At 36.8% G+C, this 18,738-nt stretch overlaps 5 protein-coding genes across 5 annotated transcripts in view; all 5 read right to left on the minus strand.

Annotated features, from left to right (window-relative positions):
- Positions 1-1,037: 1,037 nt before the first annotated feature.
- On the minus strand, positions 1,038-3,466 carry cyba (cytochrome b-245, alpha polypeptide). The gene is made up of 6 exons (XM_079238888.1): positions 3,364-3,466; positions 3,069-3,138; positions 2,534-2,608; positions 2,342-2,425; positions 2,047-2,128; positions 1,038-1,666 (listed from the first exon to the last, which is right to left on the minus strand). Exons 1-6 carry the CDS (start codon positions 3,419-3,421, stop codon positions 1,475-1,477), a joined length of 561 nt encoding a protein of 186 aa, XP_079095014.1. The 5' UTR covers positions 3,422-3,466; the 3' UTR covers positions 1,038-1,474.
- Positions 3,467-3,948: 482 nt separating this feature from the next.
- Positions 3,949-8,993, minus strand: mvda (mevalonate (diphospho) decarboxylase a). The gene is made up of 10 exons (XM_079238853.1): positions 8,856-8,993; positions 8,625-8,695; positions 8,172-8,286; positions 7,924-8,073; positions 7,444-7,643; positions 7,190-7,264; positions 6,835-7,053; positions 6,362-6,477; positions 4,453-4,561; positions 3,949-4,355 (listed from the first exon to the last, which is right to left on the minus strand). Exons 1-10 carry the CDS (start codon positions 8,929-8,931, stop codon positions 4,275-4,277), a joined length of 1,212 nt encoding a protein of 403 aa, XP_079094979.1. The 5' UTR covers positions 8,932-8,993; the 3' UTR covers positions 3,949-4,274.
- A 454-nt stretch (positions 8,994-9,447) lies between these two features.
- On the minus strand, positions 9,448-12,150 carry pdcd5 (programmed cell death 5). Its single transcript, XM_079238910.1, has 6 exons — positions 11,987-12,150; positions 10,917-10,957; positions 10,764-10,825; positions 10,583-10,674; positions 10,428-10,499; positions 9,448-10,338 (listed from the first exon to the last, which is right to left on the minus strand). Exons 1-6 carry the CDS (start codon positions 12,050-12,052, stop codon positions 10,291-10,293), a joined length of 381 nt encoding a protein of 126 aa, XP_079095036.1. The 5' UTR covers positions 12,053-12,150; the 3' UTR covers positions 9,448-10,290.
- A 1,885-nt stretch (positions 12,151-14,035) lies between these two features.
- On the minus strand, positions 14,036-15,447 carry uraha (urate (5-hydroxyiso-) hydrolase a; the record flags this gene model as incomplete). Its single annotated transcript, XM_079238922.1, has 4 exons — positions 14,036-14,125; positions 14,322-14,457; positions 14,557-14,696; positions 15,394-15,447. 4 exons carry the CDS (start codon positions 15,445-15,447, stop codon positions 14,036-14,038), a joined length of 420 nt encoding a protein of 139 aa, XP_079095048.1.
- Positions 15,448-18,535: 3,088 nt separating this feature from the next.
- Positions 18,536-18,738, minus strand: part of LOC306754811 (heterogeneous nuclear ribonucleoprotein C-like) — a gene marked incomplete at both ends in the record, with an annotated part of 45,645 nt that continues 45,442 nt past the window's right edge. Inside the window, one exon of the mRNA XM_079238899.1 lies at positions 18,536-18,574. Within this exon, the coding sequence (XP_079095025.1) occupies positions 18,536-18,574 (39 nt within the window). The remainder of the gene's footprint in view (positions 18,575-18,738) is intronic.

Consider the following 18,738-nt stretch of genomic DNA (forward strand, 5'->3'; position numbering starts at 1 on the left):
ATGTAAGCTCTAAACTATTTTTGCAATGATGTTAAATGGACAGATTTATCAGTCTGCATCACAGGAACAAAAAAAAAGAAAAAACAACTTTTAAGATGACTCAGTTTTGACAGAATTTTGCAGAATAAAAAAAAAATTCTAACTAAACTATTCTTTCTAACACCAGTCCCTGCACTGTGACTGAAGTTCTCTTATCCAGCATGTGTCAGAATTTATCTAAACAAACTGAACAAACACCCCGGTTAGTGTTCTGCTCTGGTTGAATATACAATCGATGTATGTAATCAATATGTAGTCATTTAGAAAACTACAAGATTCTGTCATATCGCAACCAAAACTGTAAGGATTTAACACCGAAACACCAATAAGATTAATGTAAATGTTGTAACTTGGTGCTGTGTCTTCGCAGTCAAAAATGAGGAAGTAGTGGTCTCTCAAAGGTTTCCACACAAATTGTAACTGCTGAGCAGATCAAACATGGCCAACAAAAAGACTAATATATTTATATATATATATATATATATATATATATATATATATATATATATATATATATATATATATATATATAAAATGTATGTGTAAACCCCTTAAAACATAAATGAAGAAATAACACAAATGTGTAAAATTTGTCTGACAGCCAAAAGAATAAAATATGTGGTTCCAACAGCACATAATAAATAGTATAAAAGAGGTGTATAAATAAAAGACCCTTGAGATGAGAAAGGGAAATTCTGAGGTATTGAAACTGTGTTTGCAGAAAGAGGAAGTTGCAGAAGCCATTTCTTTAAATAATTTAACTGAGGAAACAACTTGAAAGTAGAAACTTACTGATGTTGATTAAGAAAAATCAAAAGATTTACTGTCATCACCTTAAAAGTATGAAAAAAAAGTGGAAAAACAAGCAGTGATTGTAAAATCAATGAGTCACATTTAAGAAACAATATGGCAAATAAATCACATTAAACAGTGCTTATTAACTGAATTATTGTAATAAGATGCCTTCATAAGAAACACAAATACATAAGAGGCTAGGAATACAGTGTGAGTACATATATCATTCAGTTGTAAGATTTTTGCATGCAACATAACTTTAAATACATGGTGGCTGAAACAGAACATGTATTGGTTTGAAAATAAGAACTTTATCAGAGAAATAAACACTAAGAAACCTACAGTACACAAAACTGGAAGTATTTGTTCTTCATTGTCATCTAGCAGCACACAGCATTTACATTTACTTTCTGTAGCATGTTTTAAACAATAGAACAAAACAATATTCACTTTAAACATTTTTCTCTGAATTTGTCCTCCGGTATTTTTCTGAGTTAAACTAAGCATATACTCATCATGTTTCAGATTTTACTAGCTTCAATAAACTTCAGAAAAATTCATTTCATTGTCATAGTGTGATGTTGTCTCACTGTGACTGGCTTTGAGGGCAGGACATACAGAGGGAAGGACACTGTACTGGCTATTCATCAGCAGTAACAGACATAGGGTTGTCATAGGCTGCTGCCTCAAGATCTTTTGCTTGTTTCCTTCGAATCTCTGCAGGAGGTCTTGGTGGGGGATTCTGTGGAGGATTCTTGATACTTTCAGCAACTGGCTTTCGCGCATCCTTCCGTGGAAGAATTGGTTCCCAGTGCTCACCTCGGATAGCTGCCTAAAGAAGGATGATATCAATGAAGACTGCTGTGAGATTAAGTTAAATTTGACTAAGGTTTGTTGTGAAAAGATTATGAGCAAAAGGATTTCTTTTCTTTTTACATGTTCAAATATGGGTGCAATGCAAAGATGGCAATTAGAAAGTCTGACAATGGTTTCCACATTAGGTACTGTTGAAGAATTCTGTCACACCCATGACTTGTCAGGTTTCATAACTATAGGGTCATGTCTCAATACAGGAATGAATGTGAAACAAGTGCTTCCTTGTTAGAATTTCCTTGTTTCCATTAACTGGTCACTTCCTGCTTCAGCAAACAACTTTATCATTTTTATTATTTTGAGAATAATAAACTAGCTAAACTTAGAAAACCCACTTACTGCAAGGTAGATAAGGCTGGCAATGCCAAGACAGACACACCCAAGGACAGTAGCGAGCATAAAACCGCCAGGTACACAGATTCTAAAAAAAAGAAGAAAAATAAACAGAGATTGAAAGACAATAGACTAATGCTGCCAGCCTTTTGTTGGTGACACAGGTTGTGGTTATGGGGAATGTTGCTGAGCAAAAGAAGGCTGGCTCAGAAAATCAAATCAAATCAAACTTTTTTTGTATAGCACTTTTCGTGCTTAAAAACAATACAAAGTGCTTTAAAATATAGCTTAAAAAACTTACGCAGCATGTAAAAATGCCCTGACATAGTAGTTCCTTGTCAATGGCCCAAATGCTTTGACACACACTGTAAAACAGTATTGACCCCTGAAAGACAAGACACGGTAGTGAGCAACATGACATGCAGGTGATCCACGCAGAACTTGATCATCATAGGACTGCTGATATTAGTCACCAGAATATGTAATTGCTCACGTTCTTTCCACACTTGTGCCTTTGGCTCTCTTGCCTCTGGGATACTCAAGCAGACAAACAAACACTCCTGCAGCACTTGTTATTGGTCAAGGGTATTCAGTAACACCACTGATATGATAGATGCATTAAACATGACGTGAGGGAGAATAAAAAAAAAATAATAATAGAGTGATCATCAGTAAGTTGACAACAATGACAAGGATAACAATATCTGATTACATAAAATACTATGTCTTGCAGTGTTTTCAGCTCTATTAAATATAAGCAGGCTCATTTAAATGATCTATTCTGCCCCGACTGGGAGGAAAAATTGTGCAAACTTGAATGGCTATATAGCACGTAAGGTCTGTCCTTTGATGCGTCATATTCAAATAAATTTCTTTAAGCTCCAGGAATGTTTTCCCAACTTCATATGCACTTAAATATGATATTATGGGTAATTGTAAATATGCATGGGATGTTTTAAAGGTAGACATGTGGAACCCCACTTTTTCAAAGATTATCACATTTTGAGTATTGTCAGTGTAAAGGATACACAGCATAGGCAGCAAACTGCCAGCCTCTGAACTGTCCAGCCACCCCTACAATCCCTCCAGTAAGAAGAACTGAAAGGAAACAGGAAGAATAAATTAAAACAATACACCTACTGTGATTGCATGCAGTTAGGCAAGCCCTTGTTGAACTGTACTGAACTATTTAGTCAAATAATAATTATCAATAAAAATATTAAATTTAGCATTAGTTCATTCTTTAACATCTGTTAATTAAAACCTCATAATTTTTTTTTTTTCTCCATGTGATTTTCACGTCAACAAAGTTTTCATACTTACTGAGCCCCGAAGCCAGTGCCTGCTCATTGGCCCACATCGCCCACTCAATCTTCCCCATCGCGTTCACTCAATTAGCCGCTGAAAAGTCTACCGAAAGTCTTCTCGCGGGGAGTCGCGGTCAAATAAGGCTCTACAAGGAAGAAAGTGTGTTTACCAGACGTGAGGTGCATAGATGCGCGGACTGGAAGAGGCGGGGTTTATGTCAGCCAGTCCCAGTTCAGTCGTCATTTCCGAAAACAAATGCGGACACATCGACCTTTCCGCGAAGATGCAGCAATCACAGAAGCAACTTGTACTGCTTGGTCTGTTTAAAACAATGGTCTATTTTCTTCATACACTTAAAAAAAAAAAAAAAAAGCATTTAAAACAAGTTTTAAAATGACTTTTTTTTTTTAAAATAAGATTTTCCACATTTTATATCTTGAAATGGCCATATCAAAGCTATTTTCATTTAATAAAATGGAACTTGAATCTGGAGATTAAATGATTGGACAAACCACACATTAATTTATTTATTATTTTTTATGCAACAAGCCCACAGAACTAAATCACATTCCGTTGATCAGAAATTGTATTTAAAGATTAGAAAAATATAAGTAAGTATATGACTATAAGTAGTCATGATCGTTGGGATGTCCTTAAATTCAATGTGACATACACTGAAATGATTTTCATGTGTACATTGCACAACACTGGCTCCAACGCTAAAATAAAAAACACCTGAGTGTTGCAAGTGATTGCAAGATGAGGAGACACACTAGTACAGTTAGATATGCTAGTATCATCAGTAAGGAAGATACATGTTATTGCCTCGATTTGTAAAAATCTAGTCACACCTAACTAATAATTATCGTCCGCTCAGTTGGCTTTGCTACTACTCATTGGAGCTTGTCTCTGCAGGACAGTGGGCTTCACACAGTTTTCTTTGGTAATCCATCAGGTGACAGCAGGTGCTGACTGGGATCCTCCACAACACGAGGGCCTGGTCCTGCCTTGCATATATGACAAAAAGAAGATCACATAAGTTAAAAAAAAGACATATCCTCTATGTTTCTGTTAGTTAGTTATTGGTGTTTATTTAGTGCTTACCTTGGTACTGATAATGTAATTTATTCCCTTTGGAATGGGTTCGAGACCAATACTCTGTTTCAGCTCCTCAGAAAGAGTGGCACGTTTGACTGTAAGACCTTTAATAAAGCTTGGGATAAGGAGATAAAAAGAACTCAAAAGTACTGAAAGCAAACACATCTTAGTAAAAGTATAATTCAGCAGTTCTGTAGGAGGCTGTTTATCACTGGTAATGTCTTTATTTCCATTTTTAATTTTTCACTTTTTATAGTGCTGTGGCTTAATACTAATGGCTTGTCAATCTGGAGTCAACATCCAATCAATGAGATGGAGAAAAATGTATAAAATTTCTTTAAAACTATTAACTGGCATCCAACAAATGCCAACTTGTTCAAACACTAAAGTTACCTTTTCAGACCTTTATATGTATGTTTCTCCAAGCTTTACACATCTGGATTTGGGCCATTGGCTCTTTGTACACACAATATAAAGACAGTCAATAGTCAATTTAAGGTCATTGTTGTGTTAAGTGGCAAACTCCCAAAGTCATTCCCAAATATCAAACCTCTCTGTATTTGGCTGTATACAGCTTTTACTTCATTTTGATCAATCTCCCAGTACCCTCCACAGAGAAGAACCCCAAGATCCATTGAGCAGGACTGGGTGTTTCTTTACCATAGTGCAGGGATGGGAAACTCCAGTCCTCAAGAGTTGCAGTCATGCAAATGTTAAAGAGTTTCCCTGCTGCAACACACCTGACTCACATTAGGCTTAATAAACAGGTTTGTGCAGAGCTTGACACCAAACTCTGCACTAGTCTAATTATCCATTGATTTGAGTCAGGTGTGTAGCAGCACGGAAATTCCCAACACTTCCTGATCTGTGACGCTCACAGATGGCCACACCTGCCATAGCATTTCTAGATTATTTAATCCAAGTCAGTTTTGTCTTATTGTTTGTCTATTTATGTGATTGTCAACAAAAATGTATTACTTTAAATGGTGGTTCTGCTGTGTGATCTTTAAAGGGGTGCTATTATGGTATTTGGAGTTTTCTGAGCTTTCTACGGTGTTACAGTGTTGAATCCTCATCAGACATGTGAACGGCACTGTTTTTTTTATCACCTAAACGCATGTTTGAGTATGAGTTTGAGTTCCAGCACGCTCTCTGTTCGGTTTCCATGGCAACGAAAAACACGTCGTTTTAGAGAGTTTTTTCTACTTGGAAATCCTTGTGACGTCCCGGGGGATAAGGTTCGGTGATTGGTTACCTTCTACTGGTTAAAAAGGGCATGTACAAATACATCAGGCGGGTGGAAAACGTCAGATAAAGTTATTTCCAACGATGGCTGGTGAGTTTACCAAAGAGAAACATCCTGCTGCATTCGTTGCTGTGGGTTGCTGTTTTCCACTTCATTTTCAGGGTCTGATTCAGGTTTGAACATGTAGGGCTGTATGCTATGTGTTGACATTGTATTTTGTTTTTTTTATTGAGTTCATATTAGCCTAATACTTCTGTTTATGAGATGTTACAATGACGGCGAAAGCAGGTGCGGTGCGCGCTCCCGATGCAGTGCAGTGGCGGGAGGCGGGGCTTAATGCAGAAGAGTCTCAATCCACTCGTTTTGCCCACAAGCTGATCTGACAGCCTACGGAGAGGGTCGGTCCGAAGTAAATAAAGCGATTTGTGACAATAACTCGATCAATCCCAGCCCTTATGGTCTCAGAAATAAAAATAAATTAGCCTGAAATGCACATAATAGTTCCACTTTAAGACCATCAAACTGAATTACTCTCTAGAGGACAAATGAACTGATTAATAAAGTAGTCTGAACTGAACTTAATATTCATCAGAGAAGTTAATTTGCTTCTTCAGATTTCTTTTCAATGAAAAATGTATAGCTATGTAAATTGGGTCTCTGCTAACATACTCTTCTCCGTTGGTGTCTGGTGGGAAGAAATGCTGAACCACTCGGACAAACTCTGGAACATACTGCTGCAAAGTGAAGATCACGGCATTGGGCCCTGCATCAAAACTGTAGGCAACCTGTGAGAGAGCAAAGAGGCTATGAAGAGATGCATGCTCCTTAACCAATTTTAAACACCTCACAGCTTTTACATCTCTAAAACAAAATCTGAGAAATTTTGTTTTGTGGAAATTAGGCAAAAAGGAGCAAATTATGTAACTGATAATACTTATGGACTTTTAGAAGTTTTTAATAATTTTCTATAAATCAGTGGAGTCATTTCATGCATTTACTCAATAATACATTTTGATTGTACTTCATCCTTAAAATGTCTTTGACAATGTTAATCCATCAGTCTAAATTAATTAGCTAATAACTACATCAAAACAGATTAAGAAGTAGTAACTATACAAAGAAACGACACTAGAGTCGCTCACCCTCGTCTCTCCATAATGTCTGTTGTAACGATGCACCAAGTGGATGACCTGCTGTGAAACACCGTTGAGGTAAAAGATGGGAGGGTATGTGTCAAAGCAGGTGGCATGAAACTGGTTGCTGTCCTTCATAGTTAATTCAGCAAATGCAGAAAAGTCCTTTCTTCGCACAGCTTCTATCATCTCTTCCATCCGAACTGGGACGACAGACTCAGCCCGGTGCTACACAAAAGCAAAAGCACACAACTGTTGTGTTAACACATCTGGCCTATCATGGTACACTGTATAATCATCCCTCTTATGAATACTGAGTAAAACTTTAAGATACTGACAAAAAATAAGATATTGAATGAAGTACCTTTAGTAGACAGCTTGTTTGTACACTGGTTTGCATCCCTGAGGTGCTGCCGATTGGCTTCCGTTCAGCACTGGCCTGATAAAAAAAGTGTATCCAACGGTATCACATTTAACTTAATGATTTTGAATCAAATTTTAGATCTTTGCATTAGGAAATACACTTTATTTGCATTTACATATATTACAGTTCATTACTGACCCACATATGGACATTCATTTTCTTTTGGTGACACATTCCCACACAATCAGACTTACCACCAATACAAGGATCCTGAGTTCAGGCCAATGAGTCTCTGGCTCCACCTGCTGGGCCAGACTGTCTTTCCCATCATCTTTGTTTCCCATGATCCACTGGACAAACCCTCCATACATGCTTCTGCATGCACTGCCAGAGCCTTGACGAGCAATCCCAGACAACTCTCCTTCCACACCAAACACTTGAGCTAAGCTATAAACTGCAGACAAGGAAGTATCATTAATAATAGAAAATGGTGAACATTATCCAACATAAGGAGAATGGCACAAAAATTACAGACATCTTCACCATTTTGTATTATGACAACATTTCTCCACCTAATCAAAGTAAACACACAACACTGCTGTTTCAGAGCTGATTAACATAGGCAACATAATATGACTGAACCTTTCCTATTTATAGTAAAAACAACAAACAAACAGATTTTAAGTAATAAACAATTACACAGCTTACAGATATGTACTCAAATACACTCTCACCTAGACAAGCAAATCCAGCTGCTGATGAGGCAAGTCCAGCAGCAGTGGGAAAGTTGTTAACAGAGCAAATGTGGACTTTATGAGACAGACCAGCAAAATCTGTCGAATCAGGGTCTCCAACATTACGTCTCTTTCTTGCCAATCGCCGAACTGCAGCAAAAGATTGAATTAAGGTATTACAAACTGCACTTTCATCAACTTTTATTCCTGTTCTTGTTATGGATTTAAAGGGTAAAATTAAAACTTACTTTCTCTCAGACAAGACTGGAGTCTTGGATGGGTGATGTCCTCCTCTTTGCCATTGAGCCATAATCGATCTTCCAGAAATGCCCTGCTGGTTGCAACTGTTGTGGTAGTTTTCAACTAAAAAGAGAGAGAGAAAGATAGATCTGAATGATACAGTAGTTATTTTATTACTAGTTTATTGTCAGATTTTGAGCATTGTGGTACATCATCATCACCGTGTGGTACTGCTGTCCAAGAATAAGTCATTTTTACTTAATTCCACGGCTATGATTTCTTACCACAAAGCATGAGTTACAATAAGTGAATATATTTATTTTTCCAAAGTAACTATTCAAAGTAACCTTACTTTGTCTTACATACTTTAGTCTTAAATCGATCAGGTTTTCAAATAGCAAGAAAACACAAAACACTGAGGGAAGCTGACTGCTTCCTTTTAGAAACTTTACTTAAAATACCTGGTCTTGATGCAATGTGACGCTCAGGGATGAATTAATGGGCAGAATTAATTCTTCATTTCGTTTTCCCCCTGAAAATAAAGGCATTTTACACTGTGCACAACATGACTTTTACATTCATTTAATGGCCAGCATGCCATGAAAGTTCACATCCGTATTCATGACTGGATTTTCGCTGTGCCCTCGTCCAACCAGAAAGCTAATTCAAACACGAGTCGAGGTTATACTTACAGTATTTAATAACAGCTATATTCACAGGAGCAGTGCATGTAGCTATATATGGCTTGTCCATACTGTCTTCTGGCATACCTCTGCCTGTAGTAGACCGACGCTTGTGCTAACAACACAAACTTTAAAACCCACGGGTAATCTGATGTTAAGCATTGTTAGTGTAGCTAAGTCCGCCTTGGCGTTTCCATTAACATTCATCCGATTGGCTGGTGGTGGACATGTGGTTATTTCCACAGCCAATCAGAGTCGAGCCCGTCTGAACAGCCAATGACAAATCATCTGGCCACAGTCGCGTCAAAGTGGGGTGGGGGCGATACCGACCCACCAGTCTAACATGAAATCAGAGCTACAAAATCCTCAACTATTCTAATATTTGTTGTAAAATGTAAGAAAAAATATTATGAACTGCATAAAAAAAAACGACTTTTGCAAAAATGATGATCATTTACTGCTACATAGTAATGCCAATGCACATACACCCTATTAACGTGGAAAAGTATGATGATCATAACAACCATCATTCAAGTGGCAGCTTAATTACTAAATAGATAAAAACAAGACATTTATAGCAAATTTCTCCCAATACTTTTTATTTAAAAAGTTATAGGATACATTTGGCATTTATCAACTGTTTCTAAAATGAAATTCAAATTGTGAAGATTGTTTCAACAAATCATCATCCAACAATAAAGTTAAGTTTACCTTTTATATGAGAATGAGGTTACTGTGTATTGATGCTGCAGTTTTTTGTGCAGCTCAATGGGACATACAGCAACTTACATAAAAGCTTACATGTAACCTTTGTGAGAGGACTAAACAATCATTTATGTGATAAACGATAGAAATGGTTCACTAGAAATACTCTCAATTGATTTTAAGGCTTCTTTTATTTACCATTTTTATGTAAACCTTTGAATGGCATGTCAATTGAAAGAATATATCCAAGAGCAACACCCAAAGCTAATGTAATGTTAGCCCCGAGTAAGAAAAAAGAAAGCATTCACAAACAGTCTAAATAAAATGCATCTGCTGCAGTATGTTTTGCATTTTGTCTAGCTTCTTATGTTTGAAGAACAGAAATGGTAACCATTCTGAAAAATAAAAAATACGGTAACTATTGTGAAGGACTAAATGAGTCAAACAGTGCCATCAGCTATCAGGGGTATGACACAAGCTGTACTAACATGTAGCAACTTGAGAGAAGATTGCAAAAGAAAACCTTCTTGGACACCGTGTAGTCACCTCCCCACCATAAGCCAAAATATCAAAAAATGTCCTTGTTCTTCCATCTTGGCATGTCAGCTCCAAAGACATACTGAAGCGTCTGTGTTTTCACAGGAGTTTGATAAGAAGAACGCACAACTCAAACATCCTTTCAGGCTCCCATCATATCTACTCCTGAACTCTTGGGTCATTCCAGGACTTGTGTTCAAAGTCAGTAATCGTCTTCATCATCGGAGTCCATCACTCTTCGTCTGTTGAACTGTTAGCCAGGTACAGGGCATTAGACATGTATTATGGACAATTAAATGAAAATCAGCTATTCATGCAAAACCTTTAAGAGGAACTTACTGTGACAGTGGTCTTTTTCTCTGTTTGCTGACTGACTTTTTCTAGGATCTCAATCAGGCCTGATTCTGAAATCTAAAAATAAAAAAAAGGAGAAAACCATGATCGTTCTGTCATTCTGAAAGAACCCCAACTACACAACCCCCCCATCCCCTTACCTTTCCTCCCAACTTTCCAAACCGTGCCATTTGTATAAGATAGTTTTCAACTGCATTTGCCTTCTCTGGCTTAACCAATGCAAGATTACTCACTGAAAAGTAAATTGAGAAAATGTCATTTGTTTCTAAAAATGAAAATATACAATTTATTAGAGTAGTATGAATTTGAGAGCACACCTACATCTTGCACGGGCTGACTGGTCCAGAACTTGAGCCAGTATCGAGTTCCTCATTTCCGTTTCTCTGTAAAGAGAGATCAATATTACAAATAACTATGGTGGTTCAAAAGAGATTACCGTAGTTGATTGTTTTTTATAAGAATTAGTCATCTCACCTTTGCTTGGCCTCTTCTCCTTGTTGATTATTTGAGGCATCCTGGAAGAATACAAGTGAAAGTAGTCACACATTTAAATCAACTAACTGGAGGGTTCATATATAATATTGATAAAGCTTATACTAGCAAATGGTTAAAAAAAAAAAGATAATTGCAAAACCTTGTTAATAAGAACAAACCCAATAACTAAGTTAGTTTACATATAACTCTTGATTGAAAACAAAGCTCATCTGGTAAAATTTGGTGAAACTTAAATGTCCCTTGAAGATCTCATCTTCTGTATGCTGAGCTGTATTCACTGTTTCAATAATGTCTGTGGATTTCACTGACTGTATGGACAGGGATTATCTGTACAATTTCAAACACAGAACCACTGCGAGCATTAACTGAACCAAATCTGATTTGATCTTACTATACTATAAACATAAAAGTTTAAGAAATAAATACAATGAATAGTATCTCGTCTTAGGAGAGATTAAAAACGAATGTCCTCAGGCTATGTAATATATTTGTGTCATACTATAAGTATAAATGAGGTCACTGTAACAAGAAAAATATGACTTTTCAGCTCTCTCTGACTGATTTGGCATACATGAGTCTGTAACAAAATAAATATAACACATTGCTTTCATACCATTATACCAAGTATTCTTTTGGAGAAAAATAACATAAAATATGTAATCCCCAAAACAAATCTGAACTCACCATTCCACTGCTAGTTTCCATTTATCATGCTTTAGAGCAGAAAAGAGTTATTTTTATAACTCATTCAGTTTTAGAAACGCTGTCAGAGGGGTGTGCGCTGAGCTGTACGCAGAGCTAGTAAATGGGTACTGCTTTCGATCATTCTGCTATTATTATTTTCTATTTCCTTTTGATAAAAACATTAGTTTTCGCTTAATTGGTGCATGGATCTAGCAAGTGATTAGTATAGTCTATCACTTTATTGACAGGTAAAGTACAGTAGTTTAAATGTTTGACTTAGCTACACTAGCTAACAGCATACTAATATCAGTATCTCCTTACAAGGGGGCCGCAGACACGCTTCCCAGCTCATGTTTAGTCCTTACCGCTTGCTTTGCCTGCAACTCCGCCATTCGTTGCCGTCTTATCGCCTCTAATTCGTCGTCTGCCATAGTTTATTTCTGTAGTGTACACCTTAAGATCAAAACTGGGGCAGAATATCGTACAAAAATGCTCTCCACACTCCAAGCTGTAACAAGGCCCTACGAAGCTCAGTCAGGGAAGAGTAATCAATAGCGAGGTTAAAAAAAAAAACAATCCAACGCTCAGGGAAGAGTAATCGAACACCGAGTTAAGCAGTTTATAATATATATATATATATATATATATATATATATATATATATATATATATATATATATATATATATATATATATATATATATATATATATATATATATATATATATGTATGTATAGACATAATGTCCTAGATGTGCTCATTTGGATTCAGGTCTGTGGAACTGGCAGGCCAGTCCACAACATCAATGCCTTCGTGTTGCAGGAATTGCTGACACACTCCGGCCACATGAGGTCGAGCATTGTCTTGCATTAGGAGGAACCCAGGGTCAATCGCACCAGCATATGGTGCCACAAGGGGTTTGAGGATGTCATCTTGGTACCTAATGGCAGTTAAGCTACTTCTGGTGAGCACATGGAGGGCTGTGTGGCCCTCCAAAGAAATGCCACTCCACACCATTACTGACCCACTGCCAAACCGGTCATGCTGGAGGATGTTGCAGGCAGCAGAACGTTCTCCATGAGGTCTGTAGACTCTGTCACGCCTGTCACATGTGCTCAGTGTGAACCTGCTTTCATCTGTGACAAGCACAGGGCGCCAGTGGTTAATTTGCCAATCTTGGTGTTCTCTGGCAAATACCAAACGTCCTGTACGGTGTTGGGCTGTAAGCACAACCCCCCCCCCTGTGGACGTCGGGCCCTCATACCACCCTCATGGAGTCTGTTTCTGACTGTTTGAGCAGACACATGCACATTTGTGGCCTGCTGGAGCTCATTTTGCAGGGCTCTGGCAGTGCTCCTCCTGTTCCTCCTTGCACAAAGAAGGAGGTAGCGGTCCTGCTGCTGGGTTGTTGCCCTCCCACAGCCTCCTCCACGTCTCCTGATGTACTGGCCTGTCTCCTGGTAGCGCGTCCATGCTCTGGACACTACACTGACAGACACAGCAAACCTTTTTGCCACAGCTCGCATTGATGTGCCATCCTGGATGAGCTGCACTACCTGAGCTACTTGTGTGGGTTGTAGACTCCGTCTCATGCTACCACTAGAGTGAAAGCACCGCCAGCATTCAAAAGTGACCAAACTATCAGCCAGAAAGCATCAGAACTGAGAAGTGGTCTGTGGTCACCATCTGCAGAACCACTCCTTTATTGGGTGTGTCTTACCAATTGTCTATAATTTCCACCTGTTCTCTATTCCATTTGCACAACTGCATGTGGAACTGAATGTCAATCAGTGTTGCTTCCTAAATGGACAGTTCGATTTCACAGAAGTGTGGTTGACTTGGAGGTACATTGTGTTGTTTAAGTGTTCCCTTTATTTGTTTGAGCAGTGTATATATATATATATATATATATATATATATATATATATATATATATATATATATATATATATATATATGTATATATATATGTATATGTATATATATTTATATATATATATATATATATGTGTGTGTGTGTGTGTGGTGTATGTATGTATATAAACCAGTGATTGTTCAAATACAAAGTTCAAACATACAAGGGCATCAATAAACTTTGAATTTCTCCTCAGGGATGAATAAAGTATCTTTGATTTGATTTGATAATAAGAAAAAGAATACTACAATAGTAAAACCAGTAAAGCCAAAAACTGAGAACCCACATGAGTGTGTAATAACTATTTAATGTAGGTACAATATTTTTTATCATGATACTCAACTCATTTAATCAACTTCACCCTTGTAATATCATTTTGCTAAGTTCACTTGGGTAAATATCCAAGTATTCTTCTGTTTACTCCACTGTATGCCGTCATGAATAACCTTGGTGGGATGCTACTGTTATTGGAGGAAAGAAATTTCCCACACTTGGTATTTAGCTCCCTCTGTATGTACTGTAAGAGAACCGACTCAGCAGCAGTGGAATATGGTACTTTTGGCCTGGGTCATTTATTGTGAAGACAATCTGCAACAAAATGTCAAAAACAGAGAAATCAGTCACGACAGGACAGATTGTCAAGGCTTTTCACAGCATTGTGTGCTCCTAATGTTTAAAACTTGGAAACAAAGCTGCTGAATTAGTTGCAAAAATGTGACACCAACAAGGCAAATAAATGAGTACAGCTAAGAATAAAAGCTAGCAATTTTTGGCCTTTTCTCACCTCAACATAGGGGTAAAAGGATGTCTCTCCCATACTTGCCCAGTATTGAGCGGTCTCAAAATGCATTTTGTACACACCAGATGTAAACAGTTGTGGTGTGATCAGTCCTGGGCACCGCCCATCATTGTTTGTAACTCTGGTAAGAAAACACACGTTTAAAGATATGTGAATGTAAACAGATTTTACATAACCAGCTTAAATTCTTGTATCATTCTGTATTTGGGAAGGTTTTTACCCAGTGGTTATCAATTGCCAGACACTAGTGGAGAGGTCTTGCCGATAAAGTTTTAAGGAGACGTTTGACCCTGGAACCCCCATTGCAGTGTTCAGCACGTGGGTAGTCAGGGGACTGGGTGAGCCCGACATAGTTGTGATCTACAGAACAAAAGAACAAGGCTTACGATTGATCAGCTTTAATTTGGAGTAACCAAATGTGTCTGTAACATTTAAAGCATTTTCCATACTGGCTTATCTATAAAGGTCCAGGAACACAGACCCCATTATGGCTAAAAGTCTTTAGTATCTGTTTATTTTACATTTTTATTTCTATCTGTTTATTTCTTTGGCGCAGTGAAGTATTTTGATATTACATGTCAATTTTAAAGCTTAGAGAATCAAGAAACATTATTGGTTTGCCATGTGGGGGGGACTTCTGTACCTCAAAAAGGGGTAGATTAAAATGAAATGCAGTATTTAGGAAGACACTTAAGATAAAAAAAAAAGAAAAAAGAATTATATCTTCTTAATGCAAATTTACAATGTTCTCAGACAGCTATTAATAGTGGAAACTGAAAAAAAATGCAAACTTGAACAAATTGTAATTTAATACGTAAATTCTTTAGATAGTTAACTGACATAACATAAATGCCTGTAACTTAACTGTAAAATGGTAAATGTAAACACTGGGCACACGAGTTTATATTCTCAAATACACACTTTTTAAATGTTCATCAAATAGTCTATATGCAAAATGATTATTAAAAAGTATTTAAAAAGATAAATTATCCCAGTTAAAAAAAAAAAAAAAAAAAAAAATCAGTCTTTATCTCTCATTTAAAAGCTTTCCACTTACCTTATTTTCAGACAAAATATGACCCTTCAGTTGCTGCAGCCTGAATGCACTCATTTTCACTGGTGAATAAACCTAAAACTAGGTCTGCAGCCATACCAAGAAATGCAATTTTATGGTTTGTTTAACAAAATCAGATTTTTACTCATTTTACCCACGTGAAGTTCAGCACACTGTCCTATTCAGTATTACTTGCAGTTTGCATGTGCTTATCTTTTCTGTCAACAGTAAGCCAGTTGTGCAAAATTTGCTTTAGTTCCTTTGCTTTCAGCACTTTGAACTTATTGTGATCAGAGTTGGTTACCCTGAGCTGCGCCTTGTGAAGATCAGCTTTAATTTTTAATTTTTTAATTAAATTAAAACTAATAAGATCATTCTCTTTTAAAATAGTCTAGTTTAAGAGTGTTTGACTCCAAGATTATTTCTAGAACAGTTTAAAATGTGAGACATGCGCAGAAATAAAAGTTTAGAATTGAGAAAATTTAGAAGTGTCAAAAGTAGTAACAGATACCCATATTATGCTCATGTAATAAAACTCTTAGCACCTGCTGGCATACATTATTGGTCCAACCGAAATAGCCTTGATGGTGGCAGAATGTCCCTTAAAACATCTTTATTGGTGTTTGCCTAACTGAGCAAATTAAATCCCTATGGTTGTCTTCATATTTACACACTCCTAAGTCAATAAGTAAATTTATTGTAAAATTTTTGGAAGCTACTTTTTCCTGCATGGATTCATTAGCTCAAATGATTTGTCCCATTTGCAATGATTTATTTCTCGAGTGTAGCTGGCTTTCCAAACAGACAGCTGGTGGTGGAGAAACTGCAGGTGGAATCACTACTTTGTTTAGTCTTGCATAAAACAACTCAGATTTTGAGTCCGAATAATGAATCAGCAAGATGATGTAAACTGCTGAAAACAGCAACACTGACCATTAAGATTACTTTGATTTTTTTTTTTCAAAGAGTCAAACTCTGGTCAGTACAGCAATAATGTTACTGTAGAGTTAGATTTGTAATCAGGCAAATGGTTTTAGGTGAGAGATGTTTCAGTCTAAGACTGATTGTTGTATCTTGTACAGATTCACATTAACAAAACAATCGATAAACACACACAAATATTATTTTGTACAGGTTCAGGAAGTTCACAGAGATCTCAACAGACTCAGTTTATCCGAGAACTTGGAAAAAAAAAGCCCTTTGTTGTTGTGAGATTCATTCATTTCCTTAACTGCTTAGTCCAATTAAAGGTTGCAGGGACGTGGAGTCCATTGCAATGCATAACCTCACCAGTCTGTCTTATTTTTATTTAGGTTATAAAAAAAAGTTTAGTTTCTAAACTAAAGCAATAACTTATATTTTTAAAAGGCTTTCCTGGCCTTAAAAATAAAAACACACCACTATGAGCTTCGTTTATGCTCAATATGAAAATACTTTTACTGCAGAGACAATGAGTATTTTCACTTGGCGTATCGCAACAATGCAAACAGAAACATGTAACACCATATGAACTATATATCAGCATCATTATTTTTCTTTTAGAAAATGAACACATGAACAATCCTAAATCAAGATTAAAATTAGACAGCTAAACAATTACAATAAAGTTTACAATAATACACAATATTACACACTGACCTGGACCTCTGCACATTATACAGTGACAAAAACATAGAGGAAGAGAGTTGTGACATTTTGCGTTTACACTCGTTTCATCTTTGACAGGTTGAAAAGGTATAAGTGGCCATTCATACTTATCCTTAAAAACAAAAAACAGTTTCCGCTCCTAAATGATATACCAAATAAACTCTACAAAGAAAGAAACAAATAAAAAAAAACCCTCCTTGAGAGATCGCCTTTAAGGAGGCGCACTTTTCAAAGTATAAGAGGATTCTTATATGTTCCAAATATAATAATACATTGAAAATAAATAACATTCAAAGTTCCCATGAAATAAAGATCAATTCTTAATGGATTTCATAGGTCTTGCATCATGTGTGAAAATGATTCTCAGAATCTGACCCACCAATGATTAAAAAGATGTTGTATTTTAATGGTAATATAGAATTTAGTCACTTCCTGAAAAAGTAATTGCTCATCTAACATTTAGGATACATTGCTGTCAATGGTAGCCAAACAAAACAATTAATAATGAATTTCAGTAAATTTGAAAAAATGTTGTTCTGCTCAGGTCAGTGAGGCTGACTTGAGTTTTCAACTCCTGTAGCATGTGTTTTTGCATGACACATGCAGAAACACAGAGGAAACTTATACTCTACAAGCCACCGGGACTTTAAGTTACAGTTTACACACTTTATGGACTTGTCCTCCCCCTCAGCTCATCACAAACTAAAGCTTGGTCAGGAGCCATGAGCAGTTTGTTGTAAATGCTCAAGAGATCTTCACATCCTCATTTTGGACGTGCAGGAATTCCCAGGGGGGTAATCTAACAACTGTAGGATCTTTGTTATACTGGTGTTGCAGTCAAATATATTTTACTGTGTGTGTTAACATCTAATCATGGTATTTTTCTGTTCTTGGGCAAGTACCTGTAATGCTAAAGCTAACAAAATACATGTTGTACCTCATCTTAAATTACTTTTAACGCTCAACTCACTGGTTGCCAGCAGATGTCTTTGGCAGCCAGTGAGTTAGTAAGGTACAACCCTAAACCTTTTCCTAACAAGTCTGTAAACTACATTAAGAATACAGACGTTAAAAAATGAAGTGACTCATTGTAGCATTTTTAGCATTCTCACTGCAACCAAAGGCAATATGCAGCCAAAAGGTGGTTACATGTATGTCAGGAAATGATGAGGAAGGCTCTTGACTAAGCAGCAGTATGTGAAGCATCAGCAATACTTTCATCATGTGTAAAATTTGATGCTTAAATTAGTTTCCTGTTAGTTTTCTCAGGTCAAACTGAGTAAATATTGTCAGTCAGATGCATGTATGTATATGTACTTGGTTTAAAAGTAAAGCTGCATCAGTGTTACTGGGTAACATAAAAACAGGTTGATATGATACAACTGAATGTTCTATGTCATTTGATATGCCCAGCCTCTGGTGTGGATTTCAGGTTTATGTTCTCTTCCTCCATGCTTGGTACTCAATCCAAATCTTTGACGTTTCCTCATAGTTCCCCTCATATGTCCTCTTCAGGGTCAGAGCTGTGGTTGCTCATCTGTGATATACAAATATACAGATGGTTAGACAAGGTAGTGAGAAGAAAACAAAGCGGATATTCATTGATGATCAGGAGAGGATGACTCAGTAAATTTTTATTCTGATAACTTGATTTCACAGCAGCAGTCTTGACACATTAATATGGACCTCATAACATAGTGG

Source organism: Telmatherina bonti (genome assembly GCF_933228915.1).
Source record: "Telmatherina bonti genome assembly, chromosome: 1".
In the NCBI taxonomy this organism is placed as follows: Eukaryota; Metazoa; Chordata; class Actinopteri; order Atheriniformes; family Telmatherinidae; genus Telmatherina; species Telmatherina bonti.